Below are 25,676 nucleotides of genomic sequence, written 5' to 3' on the forward strand. Positions count from 1 at the left end.
CCTATATGTAGCCACCACCCGTCTGCCAACGGAAGCTTGTGCATTGCTATGATGCTGAACAGGTTCAGCGGAGCTCCCAGACTAAGACATGCTAGGAAGAAAGGCCTGGTGATCTACTTCTGAAAGTTAGCCGATGAAAACCCCACGTATCACAACAGATCACGGGAATGGTGCAGGATTGTCCATAATCTGCAGTGGTTGCACTACAGAGGTGAGGGTTCAAACCCAGGTAGTCTGAGTTCATAGCTGGTTCTCTTTCTATTTTATTGCATTGGGTAGCAAAGAGCCAGAATCACTCCCAGAACAACTAAAACAGTGAGGGAAAGGTATTAGATCCCAACGCCAACTCCTAGACACCGAGACTTGTGAAGCCAGAAAAGGTGGATCGTAGAACATAATAGCCCGTGTTATTACTGCATAACTGATACATTTTGGAGAGTTTGCAGTTGCCCAGGTATCACTACCTTGAGAGCTAAGTTCTCATGACTCCACGGTCAGCCAGCACCAGGCTTCATGAAGTCACTCTGTCTGCCTGTGTGCATAGATAGCCAGAAAGGTCAGCGTTGAGCCAGGTCCATCATGGTCCCAACCTTCTTAACCTAAAATAATCCTGAACCTGTCTCTCTGGCCCACCTCCCATCCTTCCATAAGGCTTCAGAATCACAAGTCTACATTTCTCATCTAGCACTAGGGACTACATGCTGTGTGTCTGTGATCTTCAGGCAGCTTCCAGGAACACTGGATTAGAGTGGAAAGGAAGCAGTTACCAATTTCATTTCCTAGGTTTTTCCTCCTCAGGTAATTTCGGCTTTGGGGCATTCCCTGGTGCTGGCAGGCTGAAGATGAAGCGTTTGTGCTGTGTGGAGTGTCAGGGAAGGCTGAGACAGACCTGGAGCCCCGACCAGAGGGCACTGCCAAGAGGGGAACAAAGAGGCCCCAGGAGGAGACGGAAGCTCGAGCTGCGTTGGCTTGGCTGCTGTTTCACTCCCATTTTCTCCTTTGGCTCCTCCACACATGTAGAGGAGTTGCTTTCACTGAAAATGAAATGACTGTAGCTACAGCCCAGCTGAAAGTGATGATCCAGGCACTCAGTGCAGGGGAAGTAAGAGGACAACAATGCAAGACAAAAGTAACTTCCAAATCATGCCATTTATGTTTCCTTAATGGGGTTTTACAGCTTATCTGAGCCTCTGCTCAGTCTCTGAGGAGCTGTAGAATTTGTGCAAATGCTTTCTGTGTTCTCTGTCCTTCCTCCAAATGGGAACATGCAGACAGGCAGACACACCCACACACATGCACAGGACGGGCAAGAGCATACTGGACTCTAGTTGTTAATTTTCACTCTGGCTTCATGGTGACACATATTTGTCGCCATATAATATCCTTAAGAAAAGTGGTTAGGATAGGGTCCCTGCAAGGAGCATGGGCAAGAGAGGACTATGGGGACGGGAAGCAGTGAGCCCCCAGGATCCTTTACCCACCCCACTCCCTCTGCTTCATTCTTGATCTTCACCAAGCAAGAGGCAAACTGCTAACCTATAGGGCACCTTTGTGCCAATTATCGAGAGGCAGATGCATTCCTTCTTCTTTCCGCAAAGCGTGGCTTGGTGACTGGAGCAGAGGCTGGATCCCAGCCTGCACCCTAGTCCTCATGACTGGGTGTCCTTATGCATATGCTGTAGCCCCCTAGACTCTCCTACCTTTAACAGCCTCAGAGATAAAAGACCAGGAGAGAAGGCGTATCCTCCAAGAATTTTCAGAATCCCAGATGGCCCCTGGTGCTGATGCAGACCAGAGTCTCTCACAAGGAGGTCCCAAGATGGTGGCCAGGTAGGGAGGCACTGATGCTATTCTGGGCTACAGGGATGTCCTGCCCACCACCCTACAACCTACCCCTTACATCTTGGATTCTGTTTTTGTTCCCAGGGTGTGGATGCATACATGGGGGAAAGAGGCATGGCACAGTACTAACGTGCCAACTCTTCCCAGCACAGGACTCCCTGCCTGGGACTTGCCTGTCTCTGATAGTCATTATATCTCATTTCATAAATAAAGCAAGCAGGGATCCTCTGCAGCTAACCCTTCACAGGAAATGAGCCTGGCACCCCTTGTTCTCCTTAATTTATGGACTCATGAAAGCAGAGAGGAGAAAGAGTATGGTCCTGTCCTGAATGTTGGTGCTCGTTCAGTTGAGAGGTGTCACTGGTTAACCTGACAGCCCAGAGACCAAGGCTGGGTGGTTGTAATTTCTCAAGGATATTACAGGGCTGCAGTTCACCACCTACCAAGTTGGACCTTTTACTCTGGGAATTTAATGTGTGACAGCGGCATGCAGCCAATGGTGTCCAACATTTTAAAAAGGTCAATTAAGAAATGGTTGATGGTGGCGCAGCTAATGACAGCCCAAAGGGGTGAGCAGGGTCAAGTAAACAGAAGGGCCGAGATGTGTATTACTGGAATTGAAGTGTCGAAGTGAAGCGCGGAGGGGAAGAATCTATTGTCACAAGCCATGAAGTATATCTGAGTTGTGCGGTGAAGAGCTTATGGCTGTGTCCCTCCCCAGGCAGCGTGGGGGTTGGGGGTGGGCATCCTTGAATGGAGGGATCGGCTGACACCTGCATCAGCATGATCAACCTGTAGACAAAAATCGTTACCCTCCTTGCTACCTGCTCCTTTGCACTTTCTGCTTTCCCACTTGGGGAGCGTGAGACGGAACACTGAAGAGAGATTCAGAATGTGGATCACGTTCTAGAAACCCGTAGTTTAAGCATTCCCCCGGAAGCTGTGCTCGGCCCGCTCCTTGCAGCGTGTGTGGGTGGGCAGACAGCCAGGAGCCAGAGCGCCAACCCACGCAAAAAGCTGTGCTCCGAAGACACACCAGCTCCCTGGCTTCAGTGGACGCACAATGCGGGGTCCGGATCAGACCTTTACAGAGATTGATACAAGAGGAACACGGAGCCCTTGGAAAAAGTCTATTTCAGCCTGTGACAGAATTGGCTCATGGTTGGGGGAGGCACTGTGTGAGGCTCCTTTTTTCGGAAAACCAGACAAAGGGGTCTCAGACTAAGCCCATTGCTGCCAGGACAGGCTTTTTTTTTTCCGGCCACATCTACCTGTCAGGCTAGAAATTCAGTAGAGCAATGGGAATGCTAATTGATATGCAAAACAGGTCCCGAGTTCCTAGAAATGTCTAATGATCCCCCAGTTTATTACAAATGCAGAATTAAGACATGTATGAAATGAGATGGGAGTAAGAACACCAACCTTTTTCTTCTTGTTTTCAAAGCTACTTTGGGAAACTTTGCAGGTCTTACGATAAAAAAACAGTATTGCAATCAGTGGGGTTTTTGTCTTTCACACACTGTATATTTATTATTAGAAAATAGCTTCTATCAGCTGTCAGTACTAAACAAGTTGAAAGAAGCTTGCTTCTCACCAGAATTTTCCCCTCTTTAATGGGTGTTTAAATAAACAGCTCACTGTGTGGCGAGCTGCCACTCTTTTTCCTTTACAAACGGAATAATTAACTGAGGTTTAGTACAAAACATCCTTCCAGTCTGACTTGTTCTGAAGTCGGTATGCTGTCTGCTTGAGAGACGTGAGAGGTGAAAAAGACCACTCAAACTATCAACTTGCCCCGACGAATATACAGTAGAAACCAGGCAAAACAAAACCCATCCAAACCAAGAAACCAGTTTTTACATTGGCTTTTCAATTTTGATTATGTCTAAGTTTAATATATATATATATTTGAAATAGTAATAAAAAAGGAAGAATTTCGTCCTTAGCAGGACCACCTTCCTCATATGTTAAAGAGGTGTTCAGAAAATTCCATACAGTATCTGCTAAATAAACATGTTTGGCAGCTTAGCAAATATCATATGATTGCAGCATCCATGATTTGAAGTAAAACAGCATCTGCTTTCTTCCAGCAGAGTTCGTTGCTCGGGGCAATGTGCTAACACAACTCTGGCTGTTTCTAGACCCACAGCCTTAAGGAAGGGATTAGGGTTGGCTCAGTTCATGGCCCCCGTGCAGAAACTTCCAGACCCCAAACAACTAATCAATCAACCACCCACACAAGCATCAAACAATTGTCTCCTTTGAGTTCCTCTTGACTGTATGGAGGCCCAGCAAGGACTGCTGGTTAGAAGGTACGTTGACAGACTTTGGAATGAGGAGAATCACCCTCTGATTGGTCCGACGCCATTCATTGTACAATCGACAGTGGTACCTAAATGACACCTGGGTGGGAGAGGAAAAACAGGTGAAGGTTTCAGTTAAGCAGAAGTTGATCATCAATCTAAGAAATAAACTAAGTAATTTAAAACATCTGGAGGCAGCACAGCAGACGGCAAGAACCCCAGGTGAAACTGCTCTTGTAAGGAGCTGAGTGCTGGGAGATTGGGGCACCAACCAAAGAGCACCCATGTATGTTCAGGGGTGGGGCTCACATGGGTGACTTCGTTTCTCCTCAAACTGGGTAAAGTCAAGATATGAATAGGAACAAGAAATTCCTTCTAAAGTTGCATGTATTTTCAAGCTAGTGGTATTCCTGGCCTCAGAGTATTTGTTGTGAAGGAAGAGGGTGGTTGGATGCAGCCAGGCAAAGCAGATAGATATAGTGCCATCTCTTGCCCAGCTGTGCGACTCTGGGCGGTGTGCCTTTCTGGTCCCCAGATTCTGCTGTAAAATGAGAGGATTCATGTACACTCCTGCAGGTTACACACTGCACAACTCAGAGGACCCCATTCACATTGAATATGACATGCTCTTCTAGTGCTGTGGACAAGTCGCACAATTGCACTGGGTGACCCTGATGGATGATCCCTAATTACCTCTAGCTCTAGAATTCTAAGGCTTCCAGTGAGAAGATTTAGCCTGGGCACTGTTGTGGATGGAACTGTGTCCCCCAAAAAGATATGTTCAAGTCCTAACCCCCAGTACCTGTGAATGTGACTTTATTTGGAAATAGGGTCTTTGTAGATGTGATCTAGTTAAGATGAGGTCATACTGGAGTAGGATGGGCCCTAATCCAATGACTGGTGTCCTTATAAGAAGGCCATGTGGAGGCCCACAGAGGAGAACGCCATGTGAAGATGGAGGTAGAGACTGGAGTTACGTGTCTACAAGTCAAGGGACACCACAGAGTGCTGACAACCACCAGAAGCTAGAACGAGGCAAGAAAGGATCCTCCTCTAGAGCATTCAGAGAGAGCACAGCCCTGCTGACATCCTGATTTCGGACTTCTAGTTTCCAGACTGTGACAATAAATTTCTGTTGTTTTAAGCCACCCAGTTTGTGGTACTTTGTTACAGCAGTCCTAGGAACATAATACAGGCACCAGCTCACCTGATAGGCTCTTCCTGAGTCACAGACTGAGACGGGTACCACTTCCCACGAGCGTCCACAGCACCTTGCGCCTGTCTCAGCATGACCTGGAGCACGCTGTACGTCAGTGTACTTGTTTCTCTCTTTGTCTACACTAGAAGCTTCCTGAGAGCAGGACCTGTGTTGTATTCATCTTTGTATGCCCAGCACTGATCACAGTGCCTGGCACTTAGTAAGTTGCTCAGTAGAGTTGTCTGAGTGAATAAATATCCTACCTTTTCATGTTGCAACACTGCTTTAAACTTAAGCCTCCCTTAGAGAATACATGATAGTATGAGCAGTGAATCCCACAGCCAGCTGTGATATAACTATACCCAAAATGTGTTTGCTTCTCATGTACATATACTGGACTGAGAAACTTAAATCTGTGATTGGTTTTGGAGAAGGCTGACATAAGCCATTGATGGATTGCCCAGGCAATTAAGAGTCTGTATTTCTGAAGCTGAAGAAAATGACCTTTAAAAATAGGAGTAGGTTCCATCTGCATGCAACCACATGACCAGGTAAGCGCTGGGAAGGTGCCCATGAGCTTTGGGTGGCATATTATCCAGGTTCTGGGCTGTTTTATTATCTGGGCTGTGTTGATACCAGTACAGGGTTCACAGTGGTCAGTAATTGGCTGACCCGATGGTTTTTGGCTCAGTGTTTCTGGAAGTAGAGGACAGCACAGGCCCTTGATCAGCAAGGCTTGTTAGTCTTATGGCAAGACCATGAAATTCAAGGCCACTCACTGAAACTTCTGAGGCTAGAAAGCAGATAAAGCAGATGCCACAGGCTGAGCGCCAGACAGATTTGGGTATGAAAATATAAGCTTTTAAACTCAGACAGATGTGTTTTCCAAAAGGCCCCAAACATGCCAAAGTGGTGGTTTTTTCTTTTTTCTTTTTTTTTAACTTGATTCTCTTATATCTATTCTATCCTGCTGCTGCTTGGTGCTACTCATGAATGTAAGAGAGGCAAGTTGGAAAAGGCAGCTGTTCAGGGCCAAGGGCAGGAAAGAGGTAGAACGCAGACAAGTGCTAATGAAGAGCTTTGGCAATACAAGAAATCTGGGATCTGGAAATACTACAGGAAAGCTGAATTTCAAATCAAGAGTCCCTTTGTCCAGGATGTTAAAAAGCTGTGCACACTTGGCATTAGTAAGCAGAGAAGTAGCTGTGGGGAGAACGTGGGCAGCATTTTCCTCTAAGTGTAGGGAACTGGCCGTGGCCCCGGGGCCAGGCACGCCCAGGGGTTATTTGCTGTTTCCAAGCTTCCGTTTCCTCGTTTGTAACATGAATAAGATACCTGAGATAATGCAGGTAAAGCCCTCGGCACAGTGCCTGGCACATAGGTTAGTTTTCTTGGCATCTTATTTTTCATGTGTTAAGTATGGAAAAGAATGTGGTAGTTTTGTAGCACTCTTCCTAGATATAAAGAAACTAGGGAAAAAAAAAAAAAAAGAGGTTGGGCTATTTGCTTTAAGGCCTCCCTGCTTAGTATGGTCCATGGACCGGCAGCAGCTTCAGTCACCTGGGAGCTTGTTAGAATTTCAGAATTCTGAGCCCCACCCCAGACCTACAGAAAGAGAGTCTGCATTTTAACAAGATCCCCAGGTGATCTGCACGCACGTTCAGGCTTGAGAAGCACTACTTTAAGGAACACAGGGAGTCAGCGATTTAGCAGGTCTCCTGGTTTCTTGGCTCAGGAATAAAAAAACAAAACAAAACCAAAAAACAGCTCACTTGTTTAGCCAAATGAATGAGATCTTATTATGCATTAATCTATTTTAATTGCTGTTAACCACCTACAGTCTGCAGGCAAATTCAATCAATAAGAAGAAAGCATCATCTGAAGACAGCTCCTTACAGAGAAAGTAAAGGGAGTTGAGCACAACTGCAGAAGGGAGCACAGGTTTGCAGTTGCCCTGGGTTAATACCAGCTCCTGCTGCTAGATACTCCAAGACACTTCCTCTCCCAGCAGAATGTAAAAGAGTAAAAAGTTTGATTTAGAGGCATAAAGAAGCAGTGAGGAAAAAATAAATGACGTAAACCAAAAAGAAGCTACAGCAATAGAAATGTTGGGAACTTTGTTTAGCTATTTCTTAATTTCTGACATTTTGAGGGGGAGAGGAGGAAGCAAGAGTCCAGAGCCACTGTTCTAGAAAAATTACACACTATGGGGTGTGGTTCTTATAGTTCATTTATTCATCCAAAGGATGTTTATTAAGTTCCCATCATGGGCAAAGTCTGTAAAAAGAGTTGTGATCTTCCAAATGGCACAAGAAGGGTCAGCATATGTCGGTAACCTCCCTCTCCCAATCAGGGAGGTGACTGAGGCTGTGAGGTAGGTTTGCTGTAAAGTCACTGTAAGATAAAATCTTTGAATTATGGATTTTTATTTTGCCCTTTCTCTCTGGAGGTTATGGTGTAACTGAAGCATACTGATGGGGCCAGGGCTTTGGTAAGTCACCTTCCCAGAAATGAACATAGCTCACTCATCACTGGCTGCACCCTGGGCGGGGGGGGGCCAGTAAACCAAGCCAAACCCTTTGCCATCGAGTCAATTCCAACTCATGGCAACTCCAAGTGTTACAAAGTAGAACTGAGTTCCATAGGGTTTTCTTGGCTGTAATCTTTGTAGAAGCAGATTGCCAGGCCTTTCTTCCATGGTGCCACTGGCTCGGTTTAAACTGCCAACTCTTAGGGTGGTAGTCAAGGGCAAAACATTTGTATCACCCAGGGACTTTGCAGCCCACCTCCCGCTAGAGGCACCTCAGAAGAAAGGCTTGGTAATCTGCTCCTGAAAGGTCATAGCCTTGAAAACCCTATGGAGCAATTCTACTCTGTAACACATGGGGTCACCACGAGTCGGAATTAACTTGATGAACTGAAGAGGACTGTAGAGGATATAAATTGGCCATGAAGAAATTCTAGGCACCCCAAACCTTATCACACTGAATGTTCTCAAACTGCCCATCAGGCTGTCTGGGGAGGTGTCTAAATTAGTCCACGGTAACTGTGTTGAGACAGTGTTCTACTGGAGGTTTCCCCTTATACCAACAATTTAAATGATTCACTCATGGGACTGGCAGTTAGCCTCTGAGGAACTGGATCGTTCATTCATTTCATTCAGTGATTTAACCTAAGTTTACATGTTGAGCCCTGGCTGCAGCTGTGACACTGTGAATAGGATGTCCTGCAGGTCAGTGCACCACGGTGCCTCGATTCTCTTACTCGAAACTGGGCTAACAAAAATTACCTTATGAACAACGTCCTAATGCTCAACGTAGATTCGGTTCTCATTTAGCTCTCTTTTTGTCTGCCCATGGTCTTCAAACCATTTGTGACATGAACAGTGATGTTTCTGGGCACCCTTCCCCTGAGCTCTCAGAGTGGAAATGGCTGAGGGCTTGGCCTCCTGATCCCCTGGATGTCTGTGTTTCCATGCAGCAGTTCCAGAAAGCAGAACCCCGCTATTTGCATCAAGACTGGCCCCTGTGGCCGTGTAAGCTGGAGAGACACTCCAAAGGCACTTTTAGGCATTGGGCCTGAATGCCGGTCCCTCTTCAGAACACCCAATTGAGGCCCTTCCAGGCACAGCTTCTCTAAGCAGCAGGCTTGGACTGACACCATGTTTGTTTATCTAAGACATTTTCACAGCATAGTCTCCTTAAGCTTGACAGCTTGTTTACAATGGGTTTCTGCCGTGGGGCAGTTTCCAAGCGCTGTCAGCTTCTGAATTACATCTCTTGCCAGGGCTGCACAGTACAGCATTTATCTGGGAAGGAGTTATTCTATATTCAGTAACCTATTGCTGAGCTGACTCCGCATGTTTTTCACACCAGTCAAAGGGGAGAAGTGCCCTTCTTTCCCTCCTGCTACTCTGCATTTTACAGAGGGCTGGAGGAGGCTGGGAGCTGGGGAGAAGCAAGGAAGCCACAGGAAGAAAACCAAGCTTTATGGAGTCAACTCTGCAGCATAACTCTGCCAGGTACTTTGATAGATGTTCTCAGATGTTATCCCACTTAATCCTCACAATAACCTATTGACCCAGGGGTTATCGATTATTTCCTCCATTTTTTTTTTTTTTTAATCCAAGGAAGGCCAATAAGAGAGGTTAAGTACCCTATTTGAAGTTACATGGCTATTAGGATACTAAATCTTGGGTTCAAACATAGGTATGTCGGATTCTAAACATCCACACTTCTTACTATGCAGCACTGCCTCTCAGACACATTGCTGAAATAAAGTGTGTGATCACTCTCTCAAAAAATCCCAGCCTAGGCACCTTTCCCACCCAAATCTTCCTTCCACATGAGATGGGAGAGGAACCAGGGCTCCATCTAGTTTTCACTAGGTAATCTTTTTCTTCCTTTCCTCCCTCCCCCTCTAATGTCCATCTGCCCCTCTTTTTCTTCCTGGCTACGTAACCCACTGCTGTTGAGTCGATTCTGACTTATAGTGACCCAACAGGACAGAGTACAACTGCCACATAGGGTTTCCAAGGCTGTAAATCTTTACCTAAGCAGATTACCCCATCTATCTCCCATGGAGCAGCTGGTGGGTTCGAATTGCTGACCTTTAGGTTAGCAGCAAAGTGCTAAACCACTGTGCCACCAGGGCTCCTTCTAGTTAGGTAAGAGTGTGCTTTACAAAGCAGGTTTTTAAAAGGACCTTAAGTTGGTTTTGAAAGCAGAGCATTTATGTTTACACATTCATCTATCCTTCCTTTTAGAAACTCTTCTGAGAAAAATCAGACTAGTAAACCTCCAAAGCTAGTAAAGTGTTACCTCTTAATTACTTTCCAAAGTGCCGTCACATGTACTCACGTGACTCTCTTAGTGGGAGTTGGCAGGACGGGGTCCACTATCACCCCCACTTTACAGAAGAGGTCACAGGCCCAGAGAAGGGAAGTGACTCTTCCAAAGTGGTACAGTTGACAGGGAGTTAGACAGGGCTTGTTAGACTATTTAATTTCTTATCTCTAGCCCTCCTCCCATCACAATGACCTTTTGACTTCTGAATCAGCTTAACTGCTTAATTCACAACGAACCACGACACACTTTGGAAACATGGAGTTTTAAAGGAGGCAGTACTAGTTTAGTCTGGGGCTTCATGAGCCTGAGAACAGAATGTCTCAATTAACCAGAGGACTCTGATAGAAGTCCTAGCATTAGAACACTCCATATTTACCAAGACTCAAGTCATGCCCCAAAATGTGCACTTGCCTCTTTACTGTCTGAACACTCTTGTCTGAGGGGAGGTATTACAGAGGCATAACTAGGGTATGGCAGGTATTGCACTGGTCCTGGGCATGTGGCGCCACTGAGCGGTTTCTATTAACCTGGTACGGCCAGTGGTGTATCTACGGAAAATGGCGCCCTGTCCAAACATCTGACACCTCTCTTTTAGATAACTTTACCATAATATTGGCTCAAAAATACAAGTCAAGCCTGTTAATCTTTTTTTAATTAACACATTACCATGCTTGAGGAAGGACGTTGGGCCGTACTGGGTTAATAGAAACTGCTCAGTGGTGCCATGTGCCCAGGACTGGTGCAATACTCTAGATACACCACTGGTACAGAGCTGGAAGAGCCACATGATGAGCAAGAGGGACATGAGCTGGGGGTTGTGGTCAGGGTTGCAGGAGTGGCGGCCGATTGAACAGGGCTTGGGAGACAGAGGAAGAGGTAACTGTGAGGAATAGAGCAATTCCATGTGCTGACACTGTGCTATGGGATATGGGAATGGTACACTTTGGACAGGAAATACATATTGAATAACAATGGAATGTGCTCAGATTAGAAATAAGCAGCACAGGAGAGAGTATGCCAGGAAGCAGGGGGCCCTGTTTCTGAAACTATTCTAGAAGGTGGTGATGTCCTTTCCTGCAGGTCCCAGAGGGAAGCATAAAGAGAGAGATCAAATGTTGCACTTTGTGGGTGCTGTCAACTGGTGCCCGAGCAATCAACTAACTGCAGGAAGCTGAAAGGTGAAAAACAGAGATGTTTAAAATTTCTTCTTCAAGTACAGCAGGAACACTTATTGGGAAATGGTTTTTCCTTGGTGGCAGCTTCTCAGCTAGATAAATTAGTGTTTTTATGGGCAGCAGAGTCAATATCCCAACACATGGAATAATCGTCAGGCTAAGTGCAGCTCCACATCCAACAAAGACTTAAGGCTATGTCAGGACATAAGAAGAAAATAACCAGAAGGGAGGATTCATGATCAGTGCAGGCCCAGTGCGTCATTCCTAGTTTACGACAATCCCAGCACAAGTGAGAAACATAAACAAGAGAAAGAAAACACTGTGCTCTAAAACAGACGGAGTCCTAGACTGCTCCAGGACAGAATGTCGAGGGTGTGTGTCTTTGACTGTGAGCAAGAGCTTTCAGAAGCTGGGGCTTTTTCTTTATTTGATCTGCTCTCCATAGCAGTGGATGCGCATGTATACACGTGCACACACACATGCACTCACACACACGCACACACACACACTCACATGCAGTAATAAACCAAATCGCACACTCTTGCCAGCATTTGAATATCTGTCTTCTACCAAGCAGGTGAGATGTGTTGTAGACAAGAGAGAAGGCTTGTGCCAGCTGTGGGGCTGCCAGCTCCAGCTGGCCTGAACCCCCAGGCCCCGGGCCATACTTACTAGTGTCCAAAAGAGGTAAATAGTGAAGAGTGCGACAGTGAGTGCAATCAGTCCAACGGCTTCGAGCCGACTACTAAAGTGCAGGTGGTCCACGGCGCCCCGCAGGCAGAGCCAGCCCGAGATGGTGGCTAGGGGCGTTATAAACAAGAAGCACACCATGTCTCCAAACAGAGTCCGCTTCTCATGCTGGGGGCCTGGGTTTTTGAGCCACTGCCAGGGAAAGGGAGACAGAGAAAAGCAAGGGAAAAGGTTAAATGCCAGTGTGGAATGGAGACGCACTGCTCTGAAGTTGTCTTTGTCTTCAGAATCTGGGAAAAGGCATTTCAGAGCTGTTCTAAGATCACAAGGAATCTTTAGGGGCTCATTCCCATGCCCCCACCCACTGAATAACAGTAATTATGACAATTATAATAACAATGATAAGTCACAGTGCCCTTGTTGTAGATGACTGGCTTTTTGGAAAAAATTTCAGTGGCTATTATTCTGAATCAGAATGACCCTATATGGAGACAATGTTACTCTTGGAAAACAAAAGATGAGGGACAAGAAATTCTGTCATGTGACCAAAGCCTTCCAGTGTCTTGACTCTGGAAATGTGTGCAGAAAAGGGTTAACTCAGGAGGCCTGGGCTGCTCAGATTCTGTGCTCTTCCAAGAAAGGTCTGTCGTCAGCACTAGCCCTTGGACTGCTTCTGGGAGATGAGCTCTGAGCCCTTGGAATATTCTGCCTGATGGGAGTATTTTTGTATGCCTGAAGCCTTGGGCTACATGGTACCAGTTTGATTAGATACTTTATTCTAACAATGTGATTTATGGTGAATGTCGGCTTTTGCATGCCTGAAGCCTTGCGCCACACAGTGTACCAATCTGATCAGATAGTTTATGCTAACAATGTAATTTATGGTGTATGCCTACTTTTGCTCTGGATGGTTGAGTCTGAGTAGCTGAGGTCAGTCACACAGGTGTTATATGCCTGTATGACTGACTGACCCTGGACACTGAGGCTCAGGTGAACTTTCCTGGTTGACAACACTTCACGTATCCTTGCTGGGAGATTTAAGTGCTTCCATGTGCAGCCACTGGGAGAGGACACCTGGAAGCTAGTGCCTGTCTCCTGGACTTCTCTCTGTGCACCTTTTCCCTTTGCTGACTTTAATCTGTATCCTTTTGCTAATAAACTGCAGCTCTTAGTCTAACAGCTTTTCTGAGTCCTGTGGATCCTTCTAGCAAATAATCAAGCCTAGGGGTGGTCTTGAGGACTCCCGACACAGAATGAGACTCACTTGACTCCACGAAGTCAGTAATGCCTCCTTATCACCTTTTAGGGCTGTGGACTTCCTCAATTAAGACTGTCCCTGATATCTACTTGTGTTATCATCTTGACTGAACCAATCCCACAACAGGGTGGGGAAGACTAGAGATGAGAATTCCTCCAGGAATAGAAACAGTGTTGTCCTTCTACTCAGGGAATTGCTGAATGCCTACTGAAATGTCTTCCGTAATTCATTCTAGGAAGAGCCAATGCTTATATACTAATGTCAGCACACACAGGTAATGAGGCTTGCTGGCTTTTCTTCAGATTAGCATTCAAACATGTCCCCAAATAATCTGACATTCCCATGTCACTGGCCCCTGGAGTAACAACAGAAGCCAAGCAGTCTGAGAAGGAGTAGGGTCAGATACAGATGATGAGGTCTGGGTGGGGAGAGACACTGGCTAGCTCTGCCTTCCATCTCACCCCCGCCCCCACCAAGCAGGGACCTAGCACTGTCTGTTGCTGAAGCACGCCCAACAGTGCTGTGGGCTGGCTCACCAAACAGGAACACTGAGAAACACTCCAAGTGGCCAGGGCAGCAACTCTCATAAAACCATTGGTGGGAAGGAAAGGCCATAAAGTGGGAGATAGTGTGAAGCTGACCGGAGACAGAAGGGAAGGCCATACTCAAGGAAGGAAGGAACAGAAGAGCGGCAAAGAGGACACACAGGTTGACGAAAGAGCAGTGTAGGGGATGGCGAAAGCGTCAAGAAGTGAGCACGAGGCAAGAGATATAAGGTACAAAAGAAAGTTGTCTAGGAGGTACTCTTCCTTGAATGCTTGTTCAGCAAATATTAAATGACCTCTGATCCCCAATATACAACCTTCCAGGGATAAACCACCTAAAAAATGGGATGAGATGCTGAAAGAAGCTCAAAAATGGACATGAAAACATTAAAATAGATACTGGGGAGTTGACTTGTCTGTGAATATAAATACAGCATTATAAATATTTAATATAAATACCAAAATGATCAAGTGCAAATGATATTAACCCTGCCATGTGTTGTCATACCAGCTCAGATACCTCAGCAGGTTCAAAGAAATTCAAATTGCTCTTAGTAATTAACATTTTTTTGCCTAAATACTGCAAGGATTGCTATAAAGTGGAAAGCAGAATCCGGCATTATTCTCCCAACTTTTCAGAGGCTCAGCAAGGTTAAATGACTGCCCCAGGTGATTCGGAGGCTGAACTAAGAAAAGGATCAGAATCTTTCTACCCTTATTCAGATATGCTATCAAGGAAATATCTGAAAATTAAAATCGCAAGACATTCAGAAATCCAGACTCTTAAACCATGGTGCCCACATAGTAGCAAGTGAACTCCCGTTGAAGTTGAGATTTTGCCTAGAAGCAGATCTGCAGGCTTCATGTACTCTTCTCTGTACCCCACCTAATGGAACAGAGAAGGCTCACAATAAATACGCTACGGATGTCTGCAGACACTCTGACCTCACTGGTTAAGACTTAGTACCTCAAATTCTTTTGATTGGGAATTCTGGAAACATTTTATTAAAAATAATTTAGTGCTTTATTTATCTATGTGGACCTTGACATGACCCAATGAAATGATTCAGCAGGCAATTATGAATAACTACTAACCTCTGTCTGATGTAAAATAAATGTGCAAAGGCAAACACCTGTTGCCAGCAAGTCAATTCAGACTCATAGCGACCCTATAGGACAGAGTAGACCGCCTCATAGGGTTTCCAAGTCTGCTTTACATAAGCAGACTGCCACATCTTTCTCCCATAGAGTGGCTGGTGGGCTCAAACTGCTGACATTTTGGTTAGCAGCCTAGTGCTTTAACCACTAGGAATTACCATTGCTTCCCAGTTGCCTGATTTCTAATTGTTCTTTGATCGTCTATATTCCTGAAAAATTTCTAGATCATTTTATATGTCCATGATCACCCCAAACCTGGACTCTGCACCTTATTAACACTATTTTTTGGCTTAGCTTACTCATTAGGTTGTATTTTGCTGGTGATATTTAGGTGTGGAGTTCTTTAAAGCGGAACTATTAAAAGCTGTATCTTCTTCAGGGTTCCAAGTGTTATTTATCACTTACACAAATGCAGGCCCTGTGAACAAAACCGTGGTAATCATCTGTTGCGGAGAAAAAACCTTGCCTGAGCCTTGGTAAGAACCATTGCCAAAATATCCAAATGCACTGATAGAAAAGTGTTAATACAAGTAGAGTTTATAACACAGGAAATCTGATCACAGCTTTAATTTCCAGCAGTAGGGAATTGGTTAAATAAATTACGGAAATTACTTAGAATATCATATAGTAATTTCAAATGATAATATACACCTATATTTATTGACATGATATGCTGAACAGAAAAACAATTCTACTGGACAAAATGTATAACCCATTGCTGTTGAGTCGATAGTGACCCTACAGGACATGGTAGAACTGCCCCATAGGGTTTCCAAGGAGTGGCTCGTGGATTCGAACTGCTGACCTTTTGGTTAGCAGCCGAGCTCTTAACCACTGTGCCACCAGAGCTCTGGACAAAATGTATAGTATACTGTATTTGTAATGATGTATATTTGTATATTTATATAGACAAAGACCAGGAGGATTCTCAGTAAAATAGTGGCTAGTATTGGAATAATAGTACAATTAGGTGTGGTCTTTAATTTTTTTTGTATTATTTTCTTGCTTTTCTAAAATGAACATGGATTACTTGTGTAAATACATATATTAATTGTGCATAAAACATATCTATAGAGAGACAGACACAAGCATGCACACACACAGAGAGAGATGAGGGAGTTGGGGAGGTAGGAGTCCAACTAATAGGAAACTAGAGCAGTAAAAAAACAATCACTGAGTATCTGCTATGGATGGGGCAGGCTCAGTGCTAGAAGCTTGGCGTTTGTTATGCGTTACATCCTCACAACAACCCTGTGAAGTAGGTATTAAACTGCTCCCATTTTACAGACATGGATACCTGGCACAGAGAGTTTAATAACCCACCTAAGGAGTGATAGCAAGTTGGTGTTAGAGGTAGGATTCAAACTAGCTTCACTTTTATGTTCCTTTTTCTGAACAAAAAAAATTTTTTTTGTGGGTAGTGTTGCTAGTTTTTGCAAAATTTCAGCTATGTAGGACATAGTAAGACCTGCTGTTTTATTGGGTACAACAAGTACCCAGCTCAACATCTGGTTGGCTGGCCAGGATCTTTTCATGGTAATTTTATAAAATATTCTTAGGCTGCTCTTCTACGTTCTGTGTTAATTCTTTTACCAAATCACAATGAGGTCCAATTCCTGGATGTTTAATCTCAGCTACATTATCATACATTTTGGCCTAATTTTATGACAGACAAAAGATTGGTCTGAATTACTGTTAAATTACATGGTTGACTCTTAATATGTCTTCTAACTCTCTTATCAGTTACATTTACTATACACTGGTTATTATATCTATTCGAGCCCTGGTGGCACAGTGGTTAAGAGTTTGGCTGATAACCAAAAGGTCTGCAGTTTGAATCCGCCAGCGGCTCCTTGGAAATCCTATGGGGCAGTTCTACTCTGTCCTATAGGGTCACTATGAGTCGGAATCGGCTCAATGGCAACGGGTTTGGTTTTTTTTAATGGGTAGTAGTACGCTTATCTCCTAAACATTCAATAAGGAGCAAGCAAAGGCATAAGCAGGCTTGTTTGCATGTCTGGGCCCTCATCTTTATAGCACCTGTATCTAGCACAGTGCCAGTCACATAGTAGGGTACTTCATAAACATTGAATAAATGATACTAGCATATGTCTACTCAGTCCTTACTCTATGTCAGGCAGTATCTTATATGCTCACATGCAATAGTTCATTTACTTGTAAGCAATCTTTGAAAGAGGTACCATTTTATAGATAGGGAAACTGAGGCACAGAGAAGTTAAATAACTTGGAGAAGGTTGGATTTGGTCCATGTAGTCTAGCTCCAAAGACTGGGTTCCTGACCACTGTACTATATCATCATTCTTAGTTTTAAAAAAGGGTGAAGTGGGGAAGAAGGGGGAAGAAGAGAATCGCACCTTAACTGCTCTTATTAGTACCAGAAGGAATATTTACTTACCATTGTTCCCCTGGTATAAGATACCAGTTAATTTATCCTGCCATTTCTGGAGAGCTTTTGGGAACTAAAATACTATTTTCAAAGAGTCTGTAGTTTAACCTTAAAAAACAACAAACCAGAATCGTTGCCGTCAATTTGATTCTGACTCACGGAGATCTCATGTGTTGGTGAACTGCTCCATAGGATTTTCTTTGTTGTACGCAATGGTTAAGAGCTCGGCTGCTACCCAAAGGCTTAGCAGTTCGAATCCACCAGCTGCTCCTTGTAAACCCTGTGGGGCAGTTCTACCCTGTCCTTTAGACACTATGAGTTGGAATCGACTCAACGGCAATGGGTGTGGTTATTTTTTCTTGCAATCTTCAGGGAAGCAGATCACTAGGCCTTTCTTCCTCAGTGCCACTGGGTAGGTTCAAACCACCAACCTTTAGGTTAGCAGTCCAGTGCACACTGTTTGTGAAGCCCAAGGACCTCAGCTTAACTTTAATCCTCAGTTTATACTTGGTGGTTAGTTGTGTTTTAAAAACCAAGGTCTATGCTTAAGAATATGATTTGCATGGTGTCTGTCACCTTGCAGGCCCACTTGTATGGCCTCCAGGGGATCTGTGGGCAGCCCAGGGCACCCCTTCTCCTTTTGTTCTCTGGTTCCACCAAAAACATGAAGCAGACAAAGACTGTGCTTGTTGAAAGCCCTAGCAGTGAGTAGCCTGTTTTTCCATGCAGACATTATTACAATCACTAACTTGTCCCTGAACCATGGGATTGATTTACTCCTGGAAATAAATACAAAAAATGAACAACCCCCCACCGTAATGTGGACTGCAGGGCCTGAGATAGTACGGGTAATTAAACCAGCATTCTACAACCAATGACACGGCATTGCTCACTGGCTGTAAATTTACATCCAAGGTGAGCCAGGCAATAGAGGTTACTTTCAACTGTGGCTTGGATCTAATTACATTGTCAGTATGTTAAATCCCTCACTGGAGACTGGGGGAGTCAAAGGGGTATGTTGTTATTGTTAAGTGCCATCCAGTGGGTTCCGACTCACAGAGACCCTACGGACAGCAGAATGAAACACTGCCCGGTCTTGTGCCATTCTCACAATTGTTGCTATGTTTGAGCCAATTGTTGCAGCCACTATGTCAATTCATTTCCTGTAGGGTCTTCCTCTTTTCAGCTGACCCTCTACTTTATCAAACATGATGTCCTTCTCCAGGGAGTGGTACCTCCTGATAACATGCCCAAAATATGTGAGATGAAGTCTTGCCATCATCGCTTCTAAGAAGCATTCTGGCTGTACTTCTTCCAAGACAGATATGTTCCTTCTTCTGGAAGTCCATGGTATATTCAATATTCCTCGCCAACACCAAAATTCAAAGGTAGCTGTTCTTCTTCAGTTTTCCATATTCGTTGTCCAACTTTTGCGTGTATATGAGGCAATTAAAAATATCATGGCTTCTGTCAGGCTCACCTTAGTCCTCAAAGTGACATCTTTGCTTTTTAACACTTTAAATAGGTCTTTTGCAGCAGATTTGCCTGATGCAATGCATTGTTTGATTTCTTGACTGCTGCTTCCATGGCACTGATTGTGGATCCAAGTAAAATGAAATCCAAATCCTTGACAACATCAGTCTTTTCTCTGTTTATCATGATGTTGTTTATTGGTTCAGTTGTGAGGATTTTTGTTTCCTTTATGTTGAGGCGAAATCCATACTGAAGGCTGTAGTCTTTGACCTTCATCAGTAAGTGCTTCAAATCCTCTTTCAGCAAGCAAGGTTATGTCACCGCATAACGCAGGTTGTTAATGAGTCTTCCTTCAATCCTGATTCTGCCTTCTTCTTCACCTCGGATTATTTGCACAGTATACAGATTGAATAAGTATGGTGAAAGGATACAACCCTGACACACACCTTTTCCGATTTTAAACCACAAGGTATCCCGTTGTTCTGTTCAAACGACTGTCTCTTGATCTATGTACAGGTGACTCATGAGCACAATTAAGTGCTCTGGAATTCCCATTCTTCACAATGTTATCCATAACTTGTTATGATCCACACAGTCAAATGCCTTTGCATAGTCAGTAAAACACAGGTAAACATCTTTTTGATACTCTCTGCTTTCAGCCAAGATCCATCTGACATCAGCAATGACATCCTTCATTCCATGTTCTCTTCTGAATCAATTTTGAATCTGGCAGTTTCCTGTTGATGTGGTGCTACAACTGCTTTTGAATTATCTTCAGCAAGGTTTTACTTGCCCATGATAGTAATGATATTGTTTGATAATTTCTGCATTCTGTTGGATCATCTTTCTTTGGAATGGGCACAAATATGAATTTCTTCCAGTCAGTTGGCCAGGTAGCTGTCTTCCAAATTTCTTGGCAACGATGAGTGAGCACTTCCAGCACTGCATCTTTGTTGAAACATCTCACGTGGTATTCTGTTAATTCCTGAAGCCTTGTTTTTCGCCAATGCTTTCAGTGAAGCTTGGACTTCATCCTTCAGCATGGTTACTTCTTGATCATATGCTACTTCCTGAAATGGTAAAACGTCAACCAATTCTTTTTGGTACAATGACTCCATCTTTCCATTCCTTCCATCTTCTTTTGATGCTTCCTGGGTCATTCAATATTTTGCCCAAAGAATCCTTCACTACTGAAACTTGAAGCTTGAATTTTTTCTTCAGTTCTTTTAGTGAGAGAAATGCCAAGTATGTTCTTCCTTTTTGGTTTTCTAACTCCAGGTCTTTACAGATTTCATTATAATACTTTATCTTTTCGAGCTGCCCTTTGAAGTCTTCTGTTCAGGTCTTTTACTTCATCATTTCTTCCATTTGCTTTAGGATGTAAGTTTCAGAGTCTTTTCTGACATCCATTTTGGTCTTTTCTTTCTTTCCTGTCTTCTTAATGACCTTCTGCTCTCTTCATGTATGATGTCCTTGATCTCATCCCACAACTCATCTGCTCTTTGGTCATTAGTGTTCAATGTGTCAAATCCATTCTTGAGATGGTCTCTAAATTCAGGTGGGATATACTCAAGGTTGTACTTTGGCTCTTGTGGACTTTTTATTTTCTTCAGCTTCAACTTGAACTTGCATATGAGCAACTAATAGTCTGTTCCGCAGTCAGCCCCTGGCCTTGTTCTGACTGATGATAGTGAACTTCTCCATTGTCTCTTTCCACAGATGTAGTCGATTTGATTCCTGTGTACTCCATCTGTTGAAGTCCGTGCATATATTCGCTGTTTATATTTTTGAAAAAAAGTATTTCCAGTGAGTAAGTCTTTGGTCTTGCAATCTCTGGCATTGTTTCTACTACCAAGGCCATATTTTCAAATTACTGATCCTCCTTCTTTATTTCCAACTTTCACATTCCAATTGCCAGTAATTATCAATGCATCTTGATTGCATTTTTTATCAATTTCAGATTGCAAAAGTTGATAAAAATCTTCAATTTCTTCATCTTTGGCATTAGTGGTTGGCTTGTGAATTTTTTTCTTTAAATTTTATTTATTTTGTTGTTGCTGTTGTTGAGAATATACACAGCAAAACATAACACCAATTCAACAGTTTCTACATGTACCATTCGGTGACACTGATTACATTCTTCGAGCTGTTCAACCATTCTCACCTCCCTGTTCTGAGCTGTTCCTCCCTTATTAACATAAACTCACTGCCCCCTAAGGTTTCTATTCTATCTTTTGAGTACTTGCTATAATTTGATCTCATATAGATAGTTCTTAAAAGAGCATAATGCTCAAGGCAGAACTTTTTTTTTTTACTAGTTCAGCTAAACTATTGCTTGGTTTGGAGCCCTGGCGGTAAAGTGGTTAATAGCTTGGCTGCTAACTAAAAGGTCAGCAGTTTGAATCCAGCAGCTGCTCCTTGGACACCATACTGGATAGTTCTACTCTGTCCTATAGGGTTGCTATGAGTTGGAATTGGCAATAGGTTTGGATTGCTCAGTTTGAAGAAGACATCAAGGGATATTTTGGGTTCAAGGTTCAAAGATTAACTCAGGGCAATAGCTGGTGTGTAAATTTGAATAATCATCATGTTAACTGGTCTTCCTTTCAGGCTTAAGGATATTATCCTATCACAGCACTGTACTTCAGGATAGATGTTGAAAGGTCTTTTTTGATGATGAATATGTTGCTTTCCTCTTCAATTTTTCATTCCCAGCATAGTAGACCATAAGATTATCTGATTCAAAATGGCCAGTACCAGTCCATTTTAGCTCACTAATGCATTCTGTTTGATTTTTGATGACTTCAAATTTTCCTAGATTCATACTTTGTACATTCCACATTCTGATTTTTAATGGCTGTTTGCAGCTGTTTCTTCTCATTTTGAGTTGTGCCATATCAGCAAGTGAAGGTCCCGAAAGCTTTATTCCATCCATGTCATTAAGGTCAACTCTACTTTGAGGAGACAGCTCTTCCCCAGTTGTATTTTGAGTGCCTTCCAACCTAAGGGGCTCATCTTCTGGCATGATATCAGACAGTGTTCCGCTGCTATTCATAAGGTTTTTACTGGCCAGTTTTCTTAGAAGTAGATTGCCAGGTCCTTCTTCCTACTCTGTCTTAGTCTGGAAAGCTCTGCTGAAACCTGTCCACCATGGGTGACCCTGCGGGTATCTGAAATATCAGTGGCATAACTTTCAGCATCACAGCAACACACAATCTACCATAGTACGACAAACTGACAGACGAGTTGTTATAGGACATTAGATTCTGCCTCCCAGGCTCTGAGTTAATCTGTAGACAGAACATGTGCAGGTCAGTTTGTACCAGAACCAGATTACACTCTGGTGGCTAACAGCACTTACCGATTTCAACCTACCCCATGAATCTCCTTAATGAGAAACCATCATGAGAATGAAAGAAACTGATAGAGGGGAAACCATAACAAATTTATGGAGCTGAAAAAAAAGGGCATGGTCTTGCAAGGTTTACTCACTTAGGTTTATCTGCCTGAGTGTCTCCTGTTAACCCGACACTTTGCAGAGTTATTAACCAAGTGCTTGCCTTTCTTGGGATGGATCTTATTCTCAAAGCCCAATACATCCCACACTAAGCTGTCTCGCTTGCCTAGGGAGCTGGACCCTGAATGGTGCAGTGTGATGATTAGAAGATATATGAGAAGTCCTTTGCGTGACTTAAAACTGAAGCTGAAACCGGAAAACCAGGTACTACAGTTAACTTGAAACAGAGCAAACAATAAAAACAAAAAAAATCCTAGCAGTGTTTTAAATCCCTGAACTCCACACAACCTGTCAGTGAAATACCAGGACAGCTGAAGTCACACAGAAGGCAAATTCTAACTCCACGGGACCTAAGGAGATGCCTTCTTCAGATATCCATCAAACCAGGCTTGAAGTAATCCATCTCAAACGAGAACTTTACAGAGATTTGCTATGACACTAAAATGTCAATTCCCATACTTGGTCTCTCTCCAACACTCCAGACGTGCATCTTCAACAGCCCATTCAACGTCTCCACTTAGATGACTAATAGACAACTCAGACTTAATCTGTCCAAAATAGATTAAGCACCCACCTCACAGTTCTTTTTCTCTCCAAGTCTTCTCCATATTAGTAAATGATATGCCACCCCTTCCCCCCACTGCTCAGTCATCCTGATTGCTTTCTGTGTCTTATACCACATATCTAGCCCTTCTATAAGTCCTACTGGATTTACTAGTTTCAAAATACATCTGGAATTTGTCTACTTCTCTGTATTCCCAATGCTGCCACAATCCCAGTCCAGGCCCCCATCATCTCCTACTTGGGAGGCAACAGCCTTCCTGCTTGCACTCTGGCCACCCTACAGTCAAGTTCCAGAACGAGAGAAATCAGATCATGTTATTCCTTTGCTTACAACTCCCCAGTGGTTTCTCATTGTGCTTAGAATAAAGTCTGTAACAAACCAGTTCGAAGCCTGGTCCAAACTCTTTACCTGGGGATACAAGACCTGATCTTGTCCCTGCCTACTTTTCTGACCATAGCTCCTGCTACCTCTCCCCCTTAATTTTCAACCTTTACATGTTCCCTCATGGGGGAACATGCTTTGTCCGTATTCTCACATGGCTGGTTCCTTCTTCATCATTTAGGTCTTAGTTCAAATGACATCTACTCATTGAAAACAATCCCTGCACCTGCCAGTACTATCTCAGAGCACACAACACTCTGAAATAATGCTATTTATTTATCTGTCTGTTTACTTGTTAATTTTTCTGTTTCCCACTTCACTGAAAGCTCCAAGATGGCAGGGACTTCACTTTTGCTCATTCTTGTATGCTCTGATCCAAGTGCAGTGCTGGAACATAGTAGATGCTTAATGAAAAGGGAAGAACAAACATCTGAGATGCCAGTAGCCCTAACCAGAAGTTATCCTACAACACTGTTGCTGTTAGGTGCTGTCAAGTCGGTTCTGACTCATAGCGACCCTGTGTACAACAGAAAGAAACACTGCCCAATCCTGTGCCATCCACACAATCGTTGTTATGCTTGAGCCCATTGTTGCAGCCACTGTGTCAATCCATCTCCTAGAGAGTTTTCCTCTTTTTTGCTGACCTCTAATTTATCAAGCATGATGTCCTTTTCCAGGGACTGGTCCCTCCTGATAACATGTTCAAAGTATGGAGATGAAGTCTTGCCATCCTCACTTCCAAGGGGCAGTCTGGCTGTACTTCTTCCATGAAAGATTTGTTCGTTCTTCTGGCAGTCCATGGTGTATTCAATATTCTTCACCAACACCATAATTCAAAGGCATCAGTTCTTCTTCGGTCTTCCTACAATATTAGACTAATTAAATTGATAGAGAAGGAGAAATGCTGTTGGTGTGTAAACATCAAGTCATCAAGATCACTGCTTTTAGCCTTGTAAAGTAGACACAGCATTCCTTATACATAGTTCTTTTTAGATTTCCAAGAGAAATATCGATACATTGCTTTTTTGCTACAGTGTGAAAAATTTGTTCAAGTTTTCTTTCTAAGATGTAAATAACCATGAAATACCATCTATTTTCCAATAGGTCATGAAACAGCATGAGAAGTTCAGTAAATTATCCAAGGTCCTTTGTATTGTTTTAGTCACAATTATTAATTTTTTTCCTAGAAGAAAACTACCTTAAAATATTTGAGAAAGACAATTCCAAATGCTCATTTAAAAATTATCCAACTATAGTTCAACCAAAAATATGTATTGAATATCTTTTACGTGCAGATATTTTTACTGAATTTAATAACACCAGTTGGTATTATTATTCCCAAGTTTGTATCAGGATATGAAGGCTCAGTGAGGTTACTTGTTGATGATTACATGGTGGAAGAGTCAATACTTGAAACCTCTCAGCCTAATGTTCCTCTAACTCTTTCCTTTAACTTGCTTTTGTACTACATAAAATCTTGATCCTAATTTTTTTTCACTCCTACAATGGATAAAATTGGAGATAGCACTGCGCAGGGATAAAACATGGGCTTGGAAGCAGGGGTTCGGGCACTGCTTCCAGTTGTACCACCTTCTACTCACTGTCACCTAAATGCTGTGTGACCTTTATCAAGTCATTTCACTTCATAAAACAGGAGTCCCCCTTAATGGAGTTAGGGAAGTGCAGCTCTAAGGGGAGTGGAGGGTCCTCTCTAGTTGTCAGAGTGATGCTATAGAACTCTAAAGTTCACATTTCCTTTCAAAGCATCGGGTTCAACTGATGTATCACCCTTGAGCCCAACTCTCTTCTGAACTCCAGGCTTGTGTATCCAGTTGATTACTTGATAAACCTCCACTTGTGTAATAAACATCTCAGACTTTAGTAGTTCACAGTGAAACAATGGATTCTACCATTTACCAGCCCAGCTCTCCCACAAACCAATTTCTCTACTAGGCCCTCTCACACAAGTATGTGACATCACCACCACCTGATCGCTCTAGTAAACAATCTTGGTACCATACTAATTTCTCCATTTATCTGCCACCTATATCCAATCTATCAGCAAATCCTGTCAGTTCTTCCAGAGTATACCTTAAATATGTTTACATTGCTGTATCTCTACTGCCATTTCTCTTTTCCAAGCCACCCCCATCTTTCACCCAAACCACAGTACAGCCTGCTAACTTTTCCACTGCTTCCATTCCTACTACCTTATAATCCAGTCTCTACAGAGCAGCCGGATCACGTCCCTTCTCCAGCTTAAGATGTCCTAGTGGCTCACCCCACACTCATTTAATGCCTTACCATGGCCTACAAG

At 43.4% G+C, this 25,676-nt stretch overlaps 1 protein-coding gene across 4 annotated transcripts in view; it reads right to left on the bottom strand.

The window, feature by feature from the left end:
• Positions 1 to 3,105: 3,105 nt before the first annotated feature.
• Positions 3,106 to 25,676, bottom strand: part of MARCHF3 (membrane associated ring-CH-type finger 3) — a 164,676-nt gene continuing 142,105 nt past the window's right edge. For 2 of the 4 annotated variants that reach the window (XM_023738687.1, XM_023738686.1), the window contains one exon: positions 11,783 to 12,247. In XM_023738687.1, the coding sequence (XP_023594455.1) occupies positions 11,789 to 12,247 (459 nt within the window). In that variant the 3' untranslated portion in view covers positions 11,783 to 11,788. Of the gene's footprint in view, positions 4,246 to 5,352; positions 5,439 to 11,782; positions 12,248 to 25,676 lie in introns of those variants that run through there. The other 2 variants (XM_023738688.1, XM_004384293.1) reach the window with 2 other exon arrangements.

Source organism: Trichechus manatus, unplaced genomic scaffold (assembly GCF_000243295.1).
Source record: "Trichechus manatus latirostris isolate Lorelei unplaced genomic scaffold, TriManLat1.0 scaffold00121, whole genome shotgun sequence".
NCBI lineage: Eukaryota > Metazoa > Chordata > Mammalia > Sirenia > Trichechidae > Trichechus > Trichechus manatus.